The 13,673-nt window shown below is 37.4% G+C and overlaps 1 protein-coding gene across 2 annotated transcripts in view; it reads left to right on the forward strand.

Annotated features, from left to right (window-relative positions):
- UPF2 (UPF2 regulator of nonsense mediated mRNA decay) overlaps positions 1–13,673 on the forward strand; it is a 102,348-nt gene that overhangs the window by 86,853 nt on the left and 1,822 nt on the right. The window contains exons 20-21 of one of the 2 annotated variants that reach the window (XM_077897233.1): positions 6,177–6,318; positions 7,482–7,602. In XM_077897233.1, the coding sequence (XP_077753359.1) occupies positions 6,177–6,318; positions 7,482–7,602 (263 nt within the window). Of the gene's footprint in view, positions 1–6,176; positions 6,319–7,481; positions 7,607–13,673 lie in introns of those variants that run through there. The other variant, XM_077897234.1, reaches the window with a different exon arrangement.

A 13,673-nucleotide genomic window follows, 5' to 3' on the forward strand; every position in this document is an offset into this window, starting at 1 on the left:
AACATTATTTGAAGAAACATCACTGGTATTTTGTGGTCTGAAAAAGAAAGTTATTTTGTTCAGATTTTTATTTCTTTATTTAACTTTTGGGTGTTGGCCCTTCTGGTGCAACAGTTTTTCTAGAAATGTGAAATCTTTTGCCTTATAGGAATCTTTAGTTCTTAGGTGAATGATCTCTTTGTGCACCAGATTTGTGCTCAGAAAGAACTTTCTTCTGTAGTTATTAGGAAAATAAAAATTTGTACTAAGGAAATGAGTAGTTGAAAAGAGGATAATGCTATTTATATTTTATTTTTCTAGATTTAAATATTTATGAACTAGAATAATGAATTTAAAAAATATTTTGATCATTAAAACAAGTTTTAATGTAATAGAACTATTATATCATATTTTAATGAGCTTTTTTGATTGCTTTAAACAAATATATAGTATATTTATTATAGCTTAATACTCGTAAACAACTCAACTTTTTTGCAATAAATATTTATAAGGAATCATTTGTTTTATATATCTTTTGACTGGAGCAATTTATACTTGGGATTGTGAGTGTGCATGTGTGTGTATGTTTCAATTTCAGCTACAGTTATGAAGTAGCTTTAAAATACAACCTAGGGCAGCCCCGGTGGCTCAGCAGTTTAGCACCGCCCTCAGTCCAGGGTGTGATCCTGGAGACCTGGGACTGAGTCCCACGTCGGGCTCCCTGCAGGGAGCCCGCCTCTCCCTCTGCCTGTGTCTCTGCCTCTCTCTCTGTGTGTGTCTCTATGAATAAATAAATAAAATCTTAAAAAAAAAAATACAACATAAATCAGATCCTGGGTGGGCTCAGTGGTTTGGCGCCTGCCTTCGGCCCAGGGTGCTATCCTGGAGACCTGGGATTGAGTCCCACATCGGGCTCCTTGCATGGAGCCTGCTTCTCCCTCTGCCTGTGTCTCTACCTCTCTCTCTCTCTCTCTCTGTCTGTCTGTCTCTATCTCTCATGAATAAATAAAATAAAATCTTTAGAAAATAAAATATAAGCTAAATCACCTTCATTGGATGCCCTGATTTTTTTCCATTGTGAAGGGCAGTACATGGCAACTTCAGTTAGATACGTCTTGGTTTCCATTCCAATTTAGCTGCTGAATGTTTGTATCACTGGCAAACATCTTGTGAACCACTTTTCTTATCTTTATTTTTATTTATTTGAGAGACAGTATGAGCACATCTATGACTAGTTTTCCAAATTAGTAATTTCTATTTCTGTAACCTTTAAGCAATTCCACTTCTACGTATCTATACTATAGACTATACTTCCGCAAATATATAAAGATATTTATAGGAATGTTTACAGCAGCAGTTGGGGATGGCCAGGAATATGGGTAGGTGGGGTAGGGGAAAGATACCTTTGGACTTTAATGCATTTTGTATTACTTGAATAAATTATTAAAAAAAGAATCACTGCCAAATTCTAAGTCATTTTCTGTCCCTAGTACCAAATAGATGCTTTATTTGAGATGATAAGGGTAAAGAGAGGTGAAAATTTGAGTTCCTCAAGGTAAGTTAGACTCCAATATTAAAATGCTCTTACTTATTCAGCTAGCTGGTTTTCCTGAGAAGCTTTACAAACTGGTTTTAAATGTATATACAAACACAGAAAGAGTGACATATTACTGTTTCACAAAATACTCAAGGCAAAGCAGCCCAATAAGAAAGGCAGACATAATTTCTTGATCACCATGAAATCACAAGCTGCAATTCTAAGATGTTTCTATCTGTCACCACATTAACACAAAGAAAAGAGGGTGGGCCGTCACCCCCCCCCCCTTACTGGGTTCCTGATAATATTTGAACTGTCCTTCATAATTCAGTACTGATGAGATTAATAATTATGGTACTTATCACACTAATGAAGTAGTATAAAACATTATAAAAGAAATTTCATAATGATTTGATCAAAAATGTGAAAAATATAGGTTTCTATTTATTTATAAGACTGATCTGATACAAGTTTTACAAAGGAAAATATTCTCGAGTACTTAAAAAGGATATAAAAGAGATAGTAATAGATACAGAGAGCACAGGACACAAATTTCCTGATGCCACCCTTACCAAGTGCCTTTACTGTAAAGCTGCCAAAACATTTTTTTTAAAAAAGTTACAACTTTATAGCAAATTAGATGACAAAAAAATTGAAGCCACTCAAACTAGATTTTCTGGAGTAATAATTGTTATAAATGTGATTTATTTATATATTTTTAAATATTTTCTTTATTTATTCATGAGAGACAGAAAAAGAGGCAGAGACACAAGCAGAGAAAGAAGCAGACTCCATGCAGGGAGCCCGATGTGGGACTTGATTCCGGGACTCCAGGATCATGCCTTGGGCCAAAGCCAGTGAGCTACCCGGGCTGCCCTCGGTTGATTTGTTTTTAATACTGAATATGAACTTAATGCAGTTTGACAGTGTTTTTAAGAGCCTTAAAGAGTTGATAAATGACTCTTGAAACCTAACAGGTATTTTGTATTTCACTGAGACAGTACTCCGCATTGCCAGATTTCTTACTTATAGTAAAAATAAAATAATTGTGATAATAGTAACAGCTAAAACATATTGAATTACTAGTGTAAAAAAAAAATACTAGTGTATTTCAGACATTGTTCTTTTATGTGCAATTCTATATTTAAAACTAATGTGTATTAATTTATGTAGCTCTGTTTATTGATTTATACTGGTAGGTTAAATTTTATTTAGAATCTTTGTGTTAGATATCTGGTAATCCGATTTCATAATTGTATTCTGTTACGGGAAGATTAGAAAATTGCTTCAAGTCATCATTCTAGAAATGATTCTTATAGTTGTGGTCTTTCTAGAATTTGACATCTCTGTCTCTGCTGTCAATAATCTGGCCCACCCTGTTTGCAGTGTCTAATTCAGATTTTATCTACCAATAGTTTATAGCACCTGGATTTGAAAAAGCAGGCGCAACAGAATGCTTTCCTCATGAATAGTGCTGAAAATTAAAAATTTCATTTTGAATTAATGTGACCAATCAGTAATTCTCCTTAAGAAGAGTAAATTTATTACTTTTTATTTCTTTTATTTTTCTTTCACATAATTAGGTAACATGTAAAGAGTGGCAGAAAATTCATTTTGACTGAACTTTTCCACTAACTTACTTTTTGTGTGTCTTCCTGATTGTGAAAAATAAAAGGTTTATTAGAATGATGGCCATTTTATTTGAACTTTGTTTCAGTAGTTTTTGTTAGTAAAAATAAGACACAGTTGGGGCAAGTGCCATCTGAGACAGACACATTCCTGATGCAGACTATATTACACAGGCCTCAAAACATATACAGAAGTAGTCAGCGTTTTAGTTTTTACTTGGTGATTGTCAGTCATATTCTGCTAAGAAGATAATGTTTTTAGTTGACTGGTGATTTTTATTTTGCTGCAGTTTTAGTTTCAGCTGTATAGTTAACTACTGAGGGTAGCTATTATTCTGAACTTTGTTATTTTGAGGCATTATTAATAGGTAATATTTGTGGAGAACCTACTGTGTGCTAGTCACTGTACTGTACATATGTCTCAGTCTCACAGCAACCCTAAAAGGTAGTGTTCATATCCTCATTTTATAGCTGAGAGAAAGTACACTCTTAAGTGCTTTGCTAAATTGTAGTAATAAATAGTAGGGCTGAGCTGTGAACCCCATCTGTCTGACCACAAAAATCCATGGTCTTCTTTACAGCAGTGCCTGGCAAGTGTACATTTCATGAAAGCCCTGATTGTAATGTGGAACTGAAAGGAAGTTTGAGGGAGGGGCAGGAAAACACAGAATTCATAATTGTGGGTGAAGGAAAAATGGACCATCGTCAAACCATATACAGTAGAATTTAGAAATAACCCACAACTTGCAGTTTCTAAAGGAGATGTAGTTAAGAGGGTGTGGAGGATTTTTCTTTTCTTTAAAGATTTTTATTTACTTATTTTAGAGAGAGCACAGGGTGAGAGTAAGATGGAGAAGCAGACTCCTTACTGAGCAGGGATCCCCATGTGGGGCTTAATCCCAGGACCCCGGGATCATGACCTGAGTCAAAGGCAGATGCTTGACTGAGCCACCCAGGTGCCCCTAGGCGCTTTTTTAAAAAATTGGAATGTAGTTGACCTGCAGGAGTACTTTTTTTTTTTTAAAGAAGATTTTATTTGTCTAATCATGTGAGACACAGAGGCAGAGACATAGGCAGAGGAAGATGCAGACCCCCTGCAGGGAGCCCGAGATCATGACCTGAGCCGAAGGTAGACACTCAATAGCTGAGCCATCCAGGCATCCTGAGGAAGTACTTTTTAAAAGGTTATGTTCAGGGTCGTAAGAACAAGGAAAGGTAATCCCACTGTTATAGAGAGATTTTTTGGGGGGGAGAACAACTTATTTTTGCTTTTTTCAATAAGGAAGATTTCAATCTGGAAAGGTAAGTTTAAGATTGGGTAAAATTAGTGCCAAAAGGGATAATTTATCTACTTTAAATGAGTCCCAGTCTTTAGGCAAAAACAAGTTATATCCTCAAAGACTGAAATAACTTCTATGTGTTATTGTAGAGCAGTTGTCGTTAAACTTCGAAAGTCTTTCAGAATGAGACAGTAGTCAAAAGATGCATAATGGGCAAATAATTTCCTTGTTCAAAGAGCAAGGGAAAAAAAGTACGTTCTGGAGACAATACAATCCAATAAACTTGATGTCAACTTTTAGCATAATTCTAGATTAAATTTTAAAAAATGATTTTAGTCATGAGGAAAATGAAGATTAAAACCAAAATGAAAATACCACTCTTTACTCACTAGAATGGCTAAAATTATAAAGACTGGCCATACCAAGTGTTGACAAGGGTGTAGAGGAACCGGGACTCTCATTCACTAGTGAGTGTAAAATGATGCAACTACTTTGGAAAACATTTTTGTAGTTTCTTAAAAAGTAAAATACACCACAGGGCGCTGGGCTGGCTCAGTAGAGCATGTGACTCTTGATTTCGGAGCCATGAGTTCAAGCCTCATTGTGAGTATAGAGTTTACTTTAAAAAAATAAAAAAAGTAAAATGCACCAGCCATTCCCAGCTTTTCATTATTAGCATTTTGCATTTAAGAGAATTGGAGACCTATGTCCACACAAACATAAGTTTAATAACCCAAAAGAGAAACCCCAAGTGAGTAAATAAGCAAATTGTAGTGCATTCATACAAGTATATTCTACAATAAAAACGAACAAACTGTTCATGCATACAGCAACATAGATGCATCTCAGAACCATTGTGGGAAGTAAAAGAAGCTGGACAAAATAATGTGTTGTATGATTGAATCTACATAAAATTTTAGGAAGTTCAACTAATCAGTAGTGATAGAAATGAGGTCAGCAGTTGCTTGGGGGTAGGGCAGGGGAAGAGATGGGTTACAGAGGAACAGAGGAGCCTCTTGAAGCAATGGACATGCTCATTATCTTGATAGCAGTGAGGTTTTCTTGATTGTATGTGTATGTGTTTTTTTCTTTAAAAGATGGTTTTGAGCTCATAAATAGAAAGGGTAGTTGCAAGGAATCTGTACTTGACCAGTAAGAGCACATTAAGTCAGACTCATCTCATTGGGAAGAGTGAGTGAGGTCTGCTAGGCTGGTAGCCAAATTGACTACCTCAAATATATTTTTATTTTGATACAGGAAATAGTTATCTACTGTAATAAAAAATGAAATGCAGTTAGTTTGGTTTGTAGATGTTTCACACCCACACTTAAGATTTTTCACCTTAGTGTATCTGGCCTGGTGCATTTAATGTTCTGGGAATTACATTTTAAGAGGACTTAATAAAAAGTGCATCATATTAAAGAGACTACCAAAAGAGGACATTTGAGATAATGTGAAGAATCAGATTGTTCAATTAGATTCAGATGAATCAGAGACTTACATAGTATTAAGCTTTACTAATCATTTCAAGGATGCAAGCATTCAAAATGGCATAGATCAATCAGAGAGAGTTCTGGGATCTTGACCACAGGTCTCTGTGTCCTTATGTTCTTAGATGATACTGTCTTTATTGACTAACAGGAAAGATATTATTTTTCTAAACTTGTTTAATTCTACTTAGCATTTTATTTGAAATCTTTTTTTCTTCGATTTTCTCAAGCCATTTGTGATTTCCTTGTTATTTTTTCTCAGTTTAAGATCCTTAATGTACCCATGTCTTCCCAACTTGCTGCAAATCACTGGAACCAGCAACAGGCAGAACAAGAAGAGAGGATGAGAATGAAAAAACTCACACTAGATATCAATGAACGGCAAGAGCAAGAAGATTATCAAGGTATGCAATCATTTATAGGACAGAAGTGGAAAATTTGGATGTCTTTTGGGCTTTTTAAATATAGAATACCAGAGTTCTTACCCTCCCCCTCCTTTTCACAACATCTTTGTAAATATTGAGCCTAAGAAATTGTTTTTATATTCCATTCTGTTTTCATTTTTTCCCACTTACAAAATAACAGTAATATAATTTTCATCCTATTTTGCTAACTCCATAATTCAGTTAGATTCTGTGCTGTTATAGTTATGTTTGTAACTAAGATAATCATTTTTAATTGTCTCATGTTTCCAGTCATCTGTGAGCAAATTAATTCAACACATATTATTATCTCATTTTGTCTATTTGGGAATCTTGTCTCGAGGACCGCTTCTTCAAATTTGAGGGTGTACTCAGATTAAGATTCTAGTTTTGCGCAGATATACCCTACACTCTTCAATTAACTGTAACCTTATGTATAGAGTCCATGAACCTCATAAACCAGCCTCTTGACATTTCTGTGGCGCCCAGATTTTAGAGCCATTAACATGGTTGTTTATATAGCACTGTACTGACAAACTGCTTTTTGTGCAAGAGACATTGTTAAGTAAATAAACATTAGGTTTTCTTTCTTTGAATCTCTCTTGTAGAGTCTCTTCTGGTTGATATCAACATTTTTAACAATCAGTAATAGCCAATGGTGTAAGTGCTTACTATGGGCTGGACACTGTCTTACGTATTTTTTACAAAGCACTTAACCCTCACCACAATTCCAGGAGATAAGTGCTTATTATTACCCCCATTTGGCATTTAGGGAAATGAACCGGAAGTCCTGTAGCTAATAAGCTAATAAGTGGCAGATCTGGGATTTGAACCAATATTGTCTGGCTCCAGATGTGTTTGTAGCTATTGAACCAGACTGCTTCTCATGCTGTTTTACTGCCTCACAAGACACTTACATAGTGGCCAAATTGACATTGGATATTAAATGCTTCCAGAGCATGTCTCCTCCCTGATGTACTCTTTCAGAACTTCTTAATCATTGTAGTCTGTGTAATGGTGGTTTTTCTTTAATCACTTACCTGACAGAACTAAAAGACTTCATCTCCTTAGGGGTTTATTTGCTTCACAGAGGGGAATGCATTTATGAGAGTTAACCACCTTTTCTGTTTTGCTCTTGCTTACAGAAATGCTGCAGTCTCTTGCCCAGCGCCCAGCTCCAGCAAACACCAATCGGGAGCGGCGCCCTCGTTACCAACATCCAAAGGGAGCACCTAATGCGGATCTAATCTTTAAGACTGGTGGGAGGTAGGACCATCTCTCTCTCTCCTTTTTCTTCCTTTAGCTACTTATTTTTCACGAGGTATGAATAAATTGGATAGTTCTGGATTATACTTACTGATAAAGGCCTAATTAGCAAAATAGAAAAGTCTTTGAGTTGTAAGTATTTGAGAAAAAGAAAAAATTATAAAATAATTACAGTTGTTTTTTAATTTCAGCCCCATTGATTTTGGCTTTCACTCTCTGAGTGGACTTCTTTGGATTCTTTACTTTTCTCTTTTGCATTCACAGAGATGACTAGTTATAGATGACACTTTTGTGTTAGAATTTTTCAAGTCAGTGTTAATGTTTACCAAAACCCAAAACCTGTATTCTACACTTTTAAGCCTGGAGGTTGAATTTGTTTTGACATGTTTTGTTTGTTTGTTTTTAATTATAAAATATCCTGCTGAGATCCATGCCAGTTCTACTTAAACTTGAGTTGCTTAAAGTGAAACAGTTAAAATTCCATAAGGAATTTCACATAGAAGGTTTCCCTTTTTTGCAAAAAAAAAAAAATTTTTTTTTTAATTTAATTATTCATGAGAGACACAGAGAGGCAGGCAGAGGCTTAGGCAGAGGGAGAAGCAGGCTGTCTGCGGGACTCGATCCCAGGACTCTGGGATCATACCCTGGGCCGAAAACAGACTCTCAACCACTGAGCCACCGGGGCGCCCCTAGAGGATGTTTTCTAATAAGACCTACTCATCATCTTTTAAGGGGGAATATTATTTAAAGTTTTTCTGGGGGATGCCTGGGTGGTTCAGTGGTTGAGTGTCTGCCTTTGGCTCAGGGAGTGATCCCAGGATCTGGAATTGAGTCCTGCATTGGGCTCCCTGCGAAGAGCCCCTCTCTCTCTCTCTCTCTCTCTCTCTCTCTCTCTCTCTCTGCCCTCTCTCTCATGAATAAATAAATAAATATTAAAAAAAAATAAAGTTCTTCTGGGATTTGATCTAAAGACCCATACCATCAACTCAATTTTCTGTCTTGTGGTCAGGTTATAATCAAAGGTGACATTGGCTTTGCTGCTTTACTGATTTTCAAGATATTAGTGTTTAGGCTAAGGACGTAAAAGAGTCCCAAGGATGTCACTTGCTCTTGGGGGTGAGCAAAGTAGATGTGGAAGGAGTATGCTAAGGGTTGGGAGCAGAATAGTTCATTATTTGTGGACAACAGTGCCGAGAAAGTACAGGAGTCTCTGTCTTGTCTTCACTCTCTTTGCATGTTCTTCTTTTTTTTTTTTTTCTTTTAAGATTTTATTTATTTATTCATGAGAGACACACAGAGAGAGAGAGGCAGAGACACAGGCAGAGGGAGAAGCCGGCTCCATGCAGGGAGCCCAATGTGGGACTCAATCTGGGACTCCAGGATCACACCCTGGGCTGAAGGCAGGCGCTAAACCACTGAGCCATCCAGGGATCCCCTGTTTATGTGTTCTTGATAACTTTTTTCTTTGACCTATATGCTCAGACAACTAATCAAATTACAGGTTAGAACATTGATTTGTCATAGCAGTTAAGGGGTCTATTTTTTAACATCTAGTGAGTATAATGTTTTTAGAAATCCAAGTTAGAACTGAAGTACAAGTTCATCTAATTAGGCATAAGATATTAGGTCATTTTTAATTATTCACACTTCATTAAAGTCCTTTAATAAAACCTTTTATTGCTACTAAAACGTAGAAGCTAGGTAGTTTTAACAGGCCATGAAAATTTTATTTTTCTGCTTTTACATTTCTTTACAGAGCATTAAATATGTATCAGTATTCTTGATAATACCCATTTCTCTTCTCATGATAGGTGAACAGAACTATTAGAATGTTTTTATCTTGATATTTTCCATCAACTTTGCTTTTCCATGTTAGAGCTTCACATCTCTGAATGGGATTATTTCTATTAATACCTAGTCTGTCTTGAATCACAGTGCAAATATAGTACATTTTCCTAATTTTTAAATGTTTGGGTAGACTTAAGAATCAGTAACTATGACATTTGATGCCTAATTGATACTCGCAATATGATTTGCCCCCCTGAGCTTACCTCACTCCTACTGCACTTACCACGGGTTCAGTTCTGCACCATGCCAAATTAAAAAGTACAAAAAAGGACAAAGTCTTTATGCACAAGCTTCTGGTCCAGTAGGAAAACTAAGTATAAGTATTTGAAAGAGCTAATTCTTTCAAGTCCAAGTCATATATTTATTTGAAAAAGTCATTGAAAATTTATTAAGTACCAGGCATTTCTTAAGCAACAGGGAAAAAAAATATGGGAAAACAGATGTCTAAACTTATATGCTAATAGATGTGTGATAGATGAACACAAACGTATGGCTTTCTTAGTTTGCTACCAGTTACTCAGTTTTTCAAAATTCTCTTTGTTAACTTCTTGTTTCTTCCCCTCCCTCCAGCGCTATTTAACCAAACTTGGAAGGATTGGCCATATTTGCTCTTTACTCCTCACCTCTCACTGCTGTGGCTGACTGCAGTCTCCTGCCTGCCCCCAGCCGCCTCCCAGGGGTCCATTCTGTCTCTTTCAGGCTGCCTCACCAGCACTTAGCATGTGGACCCCTCCTTGACATACTCTCTTCTCTGGACTCATGTGGCTCTCCTGTCTTCTGGTCTTTCTCTTCCTCCTTGACTCCTCCTCCTGTCTCCTGACTCCTTTATGGACTAGCCTCTGCCTGGAGATGCTGGTGTCCCTCAGGGTCAGTCCTAGCCCCTTCACTCCTACCCCTGCATACTCTCCGTGGGAGGTGTCCTTCCCTCCTGTGACCCAGTTATCTTCCCTTGCTCCAGCTCAGGTCACACATTTTCGTTTCTGACTGTATATCCACCTGTCTTCTAAACAACCACCTAGACGGTATGTCACCTGCTCCCAGCCTCTGTCCTCCTATCTTCTCTGGCTCAGCAAGTGGAGGCACTGCCGGGCCAGTTGTCCACACTAGAAAAGTTTGGACTGTTGTCTCCCTCGGTTCCCATATCTAGTTAATTAACAAATCTTGATTCTACTACTGAATGCTTCTCACACTTGCCTATTTATTCTACCTCCACTGCTGGAGGAGGTAGATCAAGCTAGATCAAGCTACCATCACCTCTTGTAGGATTGCTGCTAGCAGTCCCCTGATCTACTTCTCAGTCTCCAATATCAGCCCCTTCCAATTCCTTCTCATTGATGTACTCACATGTTCTTTCTAAAATGTACATCTGTTGTCTGGGTAAATGAACTTTTCTGCTTAAAACCAGTGGCTCCTCATGGCTTATAGGATAAAGTCCAAACTCCTAAACTCGGTTACCATGGCCCTACATGAACTGGGGGTGGTTGGTTGTATTTACCTTATTGGCCTTAACTCTTTCTCTTCCTCTATTCCAAACGAAGCTGGCCTTTTAATCCTTCTAGTTAATGTTCTCTGTTTGGAACTTTCTCATGCTTTCCTTTAGGGATATCTCCTGCTCTTCTTTCAGATCTTACCTTGATATTCTTCAAATCTGATGTAGGTTGGTGCGTATATGCTGCCCTCATTCACTGTATATTTCTACAGATCTTATCCCGTGTAATCCATCACTTGCTACCATGTCTTTATCTAAACCTCGTGAGACTGAAGATTGAGAGCAGAAATGAAGCCTTGTCTTGTTTTTTTATAATTCTGTAGCTCTTGTGCCTAGCACATAGTAAATGCGCAATTAATATTTGTGGAATGGACAAAGAAACTTTTAAAAATCTGTATTTAGGGCATCCCTGGGTGGCCCAGCAGTTTAGTGCCTGCCTTTGGCCCAGGACGTGATCCTGGAGTCCCGGGATCGAGTCCCACATCAGGCTGCCTGCATGGAGCCTGCTTCTACCTCTGCCTGTGTCTCTGCCTCTCTCTCTCTCTGTGTGTGTGTGTGTCTCTCATGAATAAATAAATAAATAAAAATCTTTTTAAAAATCTGTATTTAGTCATCTAATAAACTTTTTCCCTAAGCTTTGCTCCCTCTTTCCTCGTTTCCTGATTTTGTGAAAGTCCAATTCTTGAGCTATTATCTCTTCCTGTTTTAAATTATTTCTTGAAGCCATAACTTAATAAAAAATGCTAACTTGTCCATCATTCTTAAAAAATGGCTCTCTCTCTGAGGTATTATTATAATATTTTTTAAAGCCAGTGCTCTTATAATACAGATGTGAGTGAACATGGTAGAGGAATAAGCAATCACAGAAACCTAAGTTTTTGACCCATTCAAACACTAAATGTTCTTTGACTTTTTTTTTTTTTTAAGATTTTATTTATTCATGAGACGCAGAGAGAGAGAGGCAGAGACACAGGCAGAGGGAGAAGCAGGCTCCCTGCAGGGAGCCCGATGTGGGACTAGATCCTGGGACCCCAGTATCACACCCTGGGCCTAAGGCAGGTGCCAAATCGCTGAGCCACCCAGGGATCCCCAACCATTTTTTTAAACATAAGTTTTAAGTGAAGAAATGTCATTTGAAGGAACATAACTGGTGGGGTGAAGTCTCCTGGTGGTTTGGCACCTCTTTTTTATTCTATTTTTAACACTGGGCCAGACCATAGAAAGATGTGTATCTGGAGCAGTGGTTCATCAGATCCCTTAGGGACAACGTGCTGTGAGGTGAATCCCTAAACAGGAGGAAGGAGAAAACTCGAATCAGGTCTGAGAAACTGTTTTCAACTTGACTCTTAACGTGACTACTGTTTATTTTTTAAAATTAGTTATTAATATTGTCAATGTTATATGGCAGATAAGGTGAAAATTCATTTGGACATTGTTATTAAAGCAGATTTTGATAGGTTCCTAGACATTAGTTATAATGATGTAAAATTTTTCTAATCACAAGGAATTCTTAAAATAAGCTGTAAATTAAAGTTGCAGCCATTCTCACTGGGCAGTGATGCCCTAACAGCATAAGCATTTGCTTATAATGAGTTAAAATGGCAATAGTGTTCTAGTAAAATAGTTAACCAATGCAGAAAAGGTAGTTTTCTACTCTGCCAGTGTTGAAAATACTGTGAAACTTCACAACTTTGGCAAGTGTTAGTGCTGATACGGTTTCTGTGCTAAAATTCATATGAGTTAGACCAGTGCTCCTTAAACTTTAAAATTACATTATATGTATATATATATATTTTTTAGACAGAGTACATGCCTGAGCTGAGAACGGTGGGAGGGCAGAGGGAGAATGAGTCCTAAGTGGTTCCACATCCAGCATGGAGCCCGATGTGAGGCTCAGTCTCACGGCCCTGAGATCCTGACCTGAGCCTTAATCAAGAGTTGGCCTCTCAATCAACTGAGCCACCCAGGTGCCCCTAAAATACTATATTTTAACCATAGTGACTCATACTAAACTGCTTCTTCTCACTCGTTTCTAACATCTCCCAGGTGATGTCAAAACTGCTGGAACAAAGATCACACTCTGAGTATGGAGTTACACTATCAGAATTTTTTTGATCCATCTTGAAAAGATGTGCATTTTTTTATTAGGTATTTTCTTTATGTCCCTGTGTAAACCTAAATAAATGATATTTATGTTGTAAATAGTGTCCCTTGTAGAATAATGCTTAATCCAAAGTGTACATTTAAATTACTTTTTGAGCTCTTAAATTTTTAAATCTCTCAAAATGACTGTTTGCCTATAAAGCAGTCAAATGACATTCTAGCCTATATTAAGGGATATATTTATCTTATGAAAGACTGGACATTTCTTTTCCTGTCATTTATTGTACTTATTTAAAATACTCTATCTTAGACCATTGGTCTTGACTTCAGGAAAAAGACTTTCTTTCTCTCAGGGGATACTTGTGTTATTGAACTTGTTCCGTTCAGTTCCAGTCCTGTTATAGATCTATCCAGCCAAAGATACTTTTCCATATTCGCATCTCATTCTTCGAAATCAGTTTCTCGCTCACGTAAGCTGCTTTTGTGAGTAGTGAACTGTTAGCTAGCACCGCCGGAAGGAAGTAGCACACATTGACTGACAGGCCATGGTGGACAGGCATCCACAGGTTTGCCTCCTCCTGAGCACTGTGAAGGAGGGTCTGTTCAGGGTCCCTCCCTTAGCTTCTGCTGC

This window comes from Canis aureus, chromosome 5, assembly GCF_053574225.1.
Source record: "Canis aureus isolate CA01 chromosome 5, VMU_Caureus_v.1.0, whole genome shotgun sequence".
In the NCBI taxonomy this organism is placed as follows: domain Eukaryota; kingdom Metazoa; phylum Chordata; class Mammalia; order Carnivora; family Canidae; genus Canis; species Canis aureus.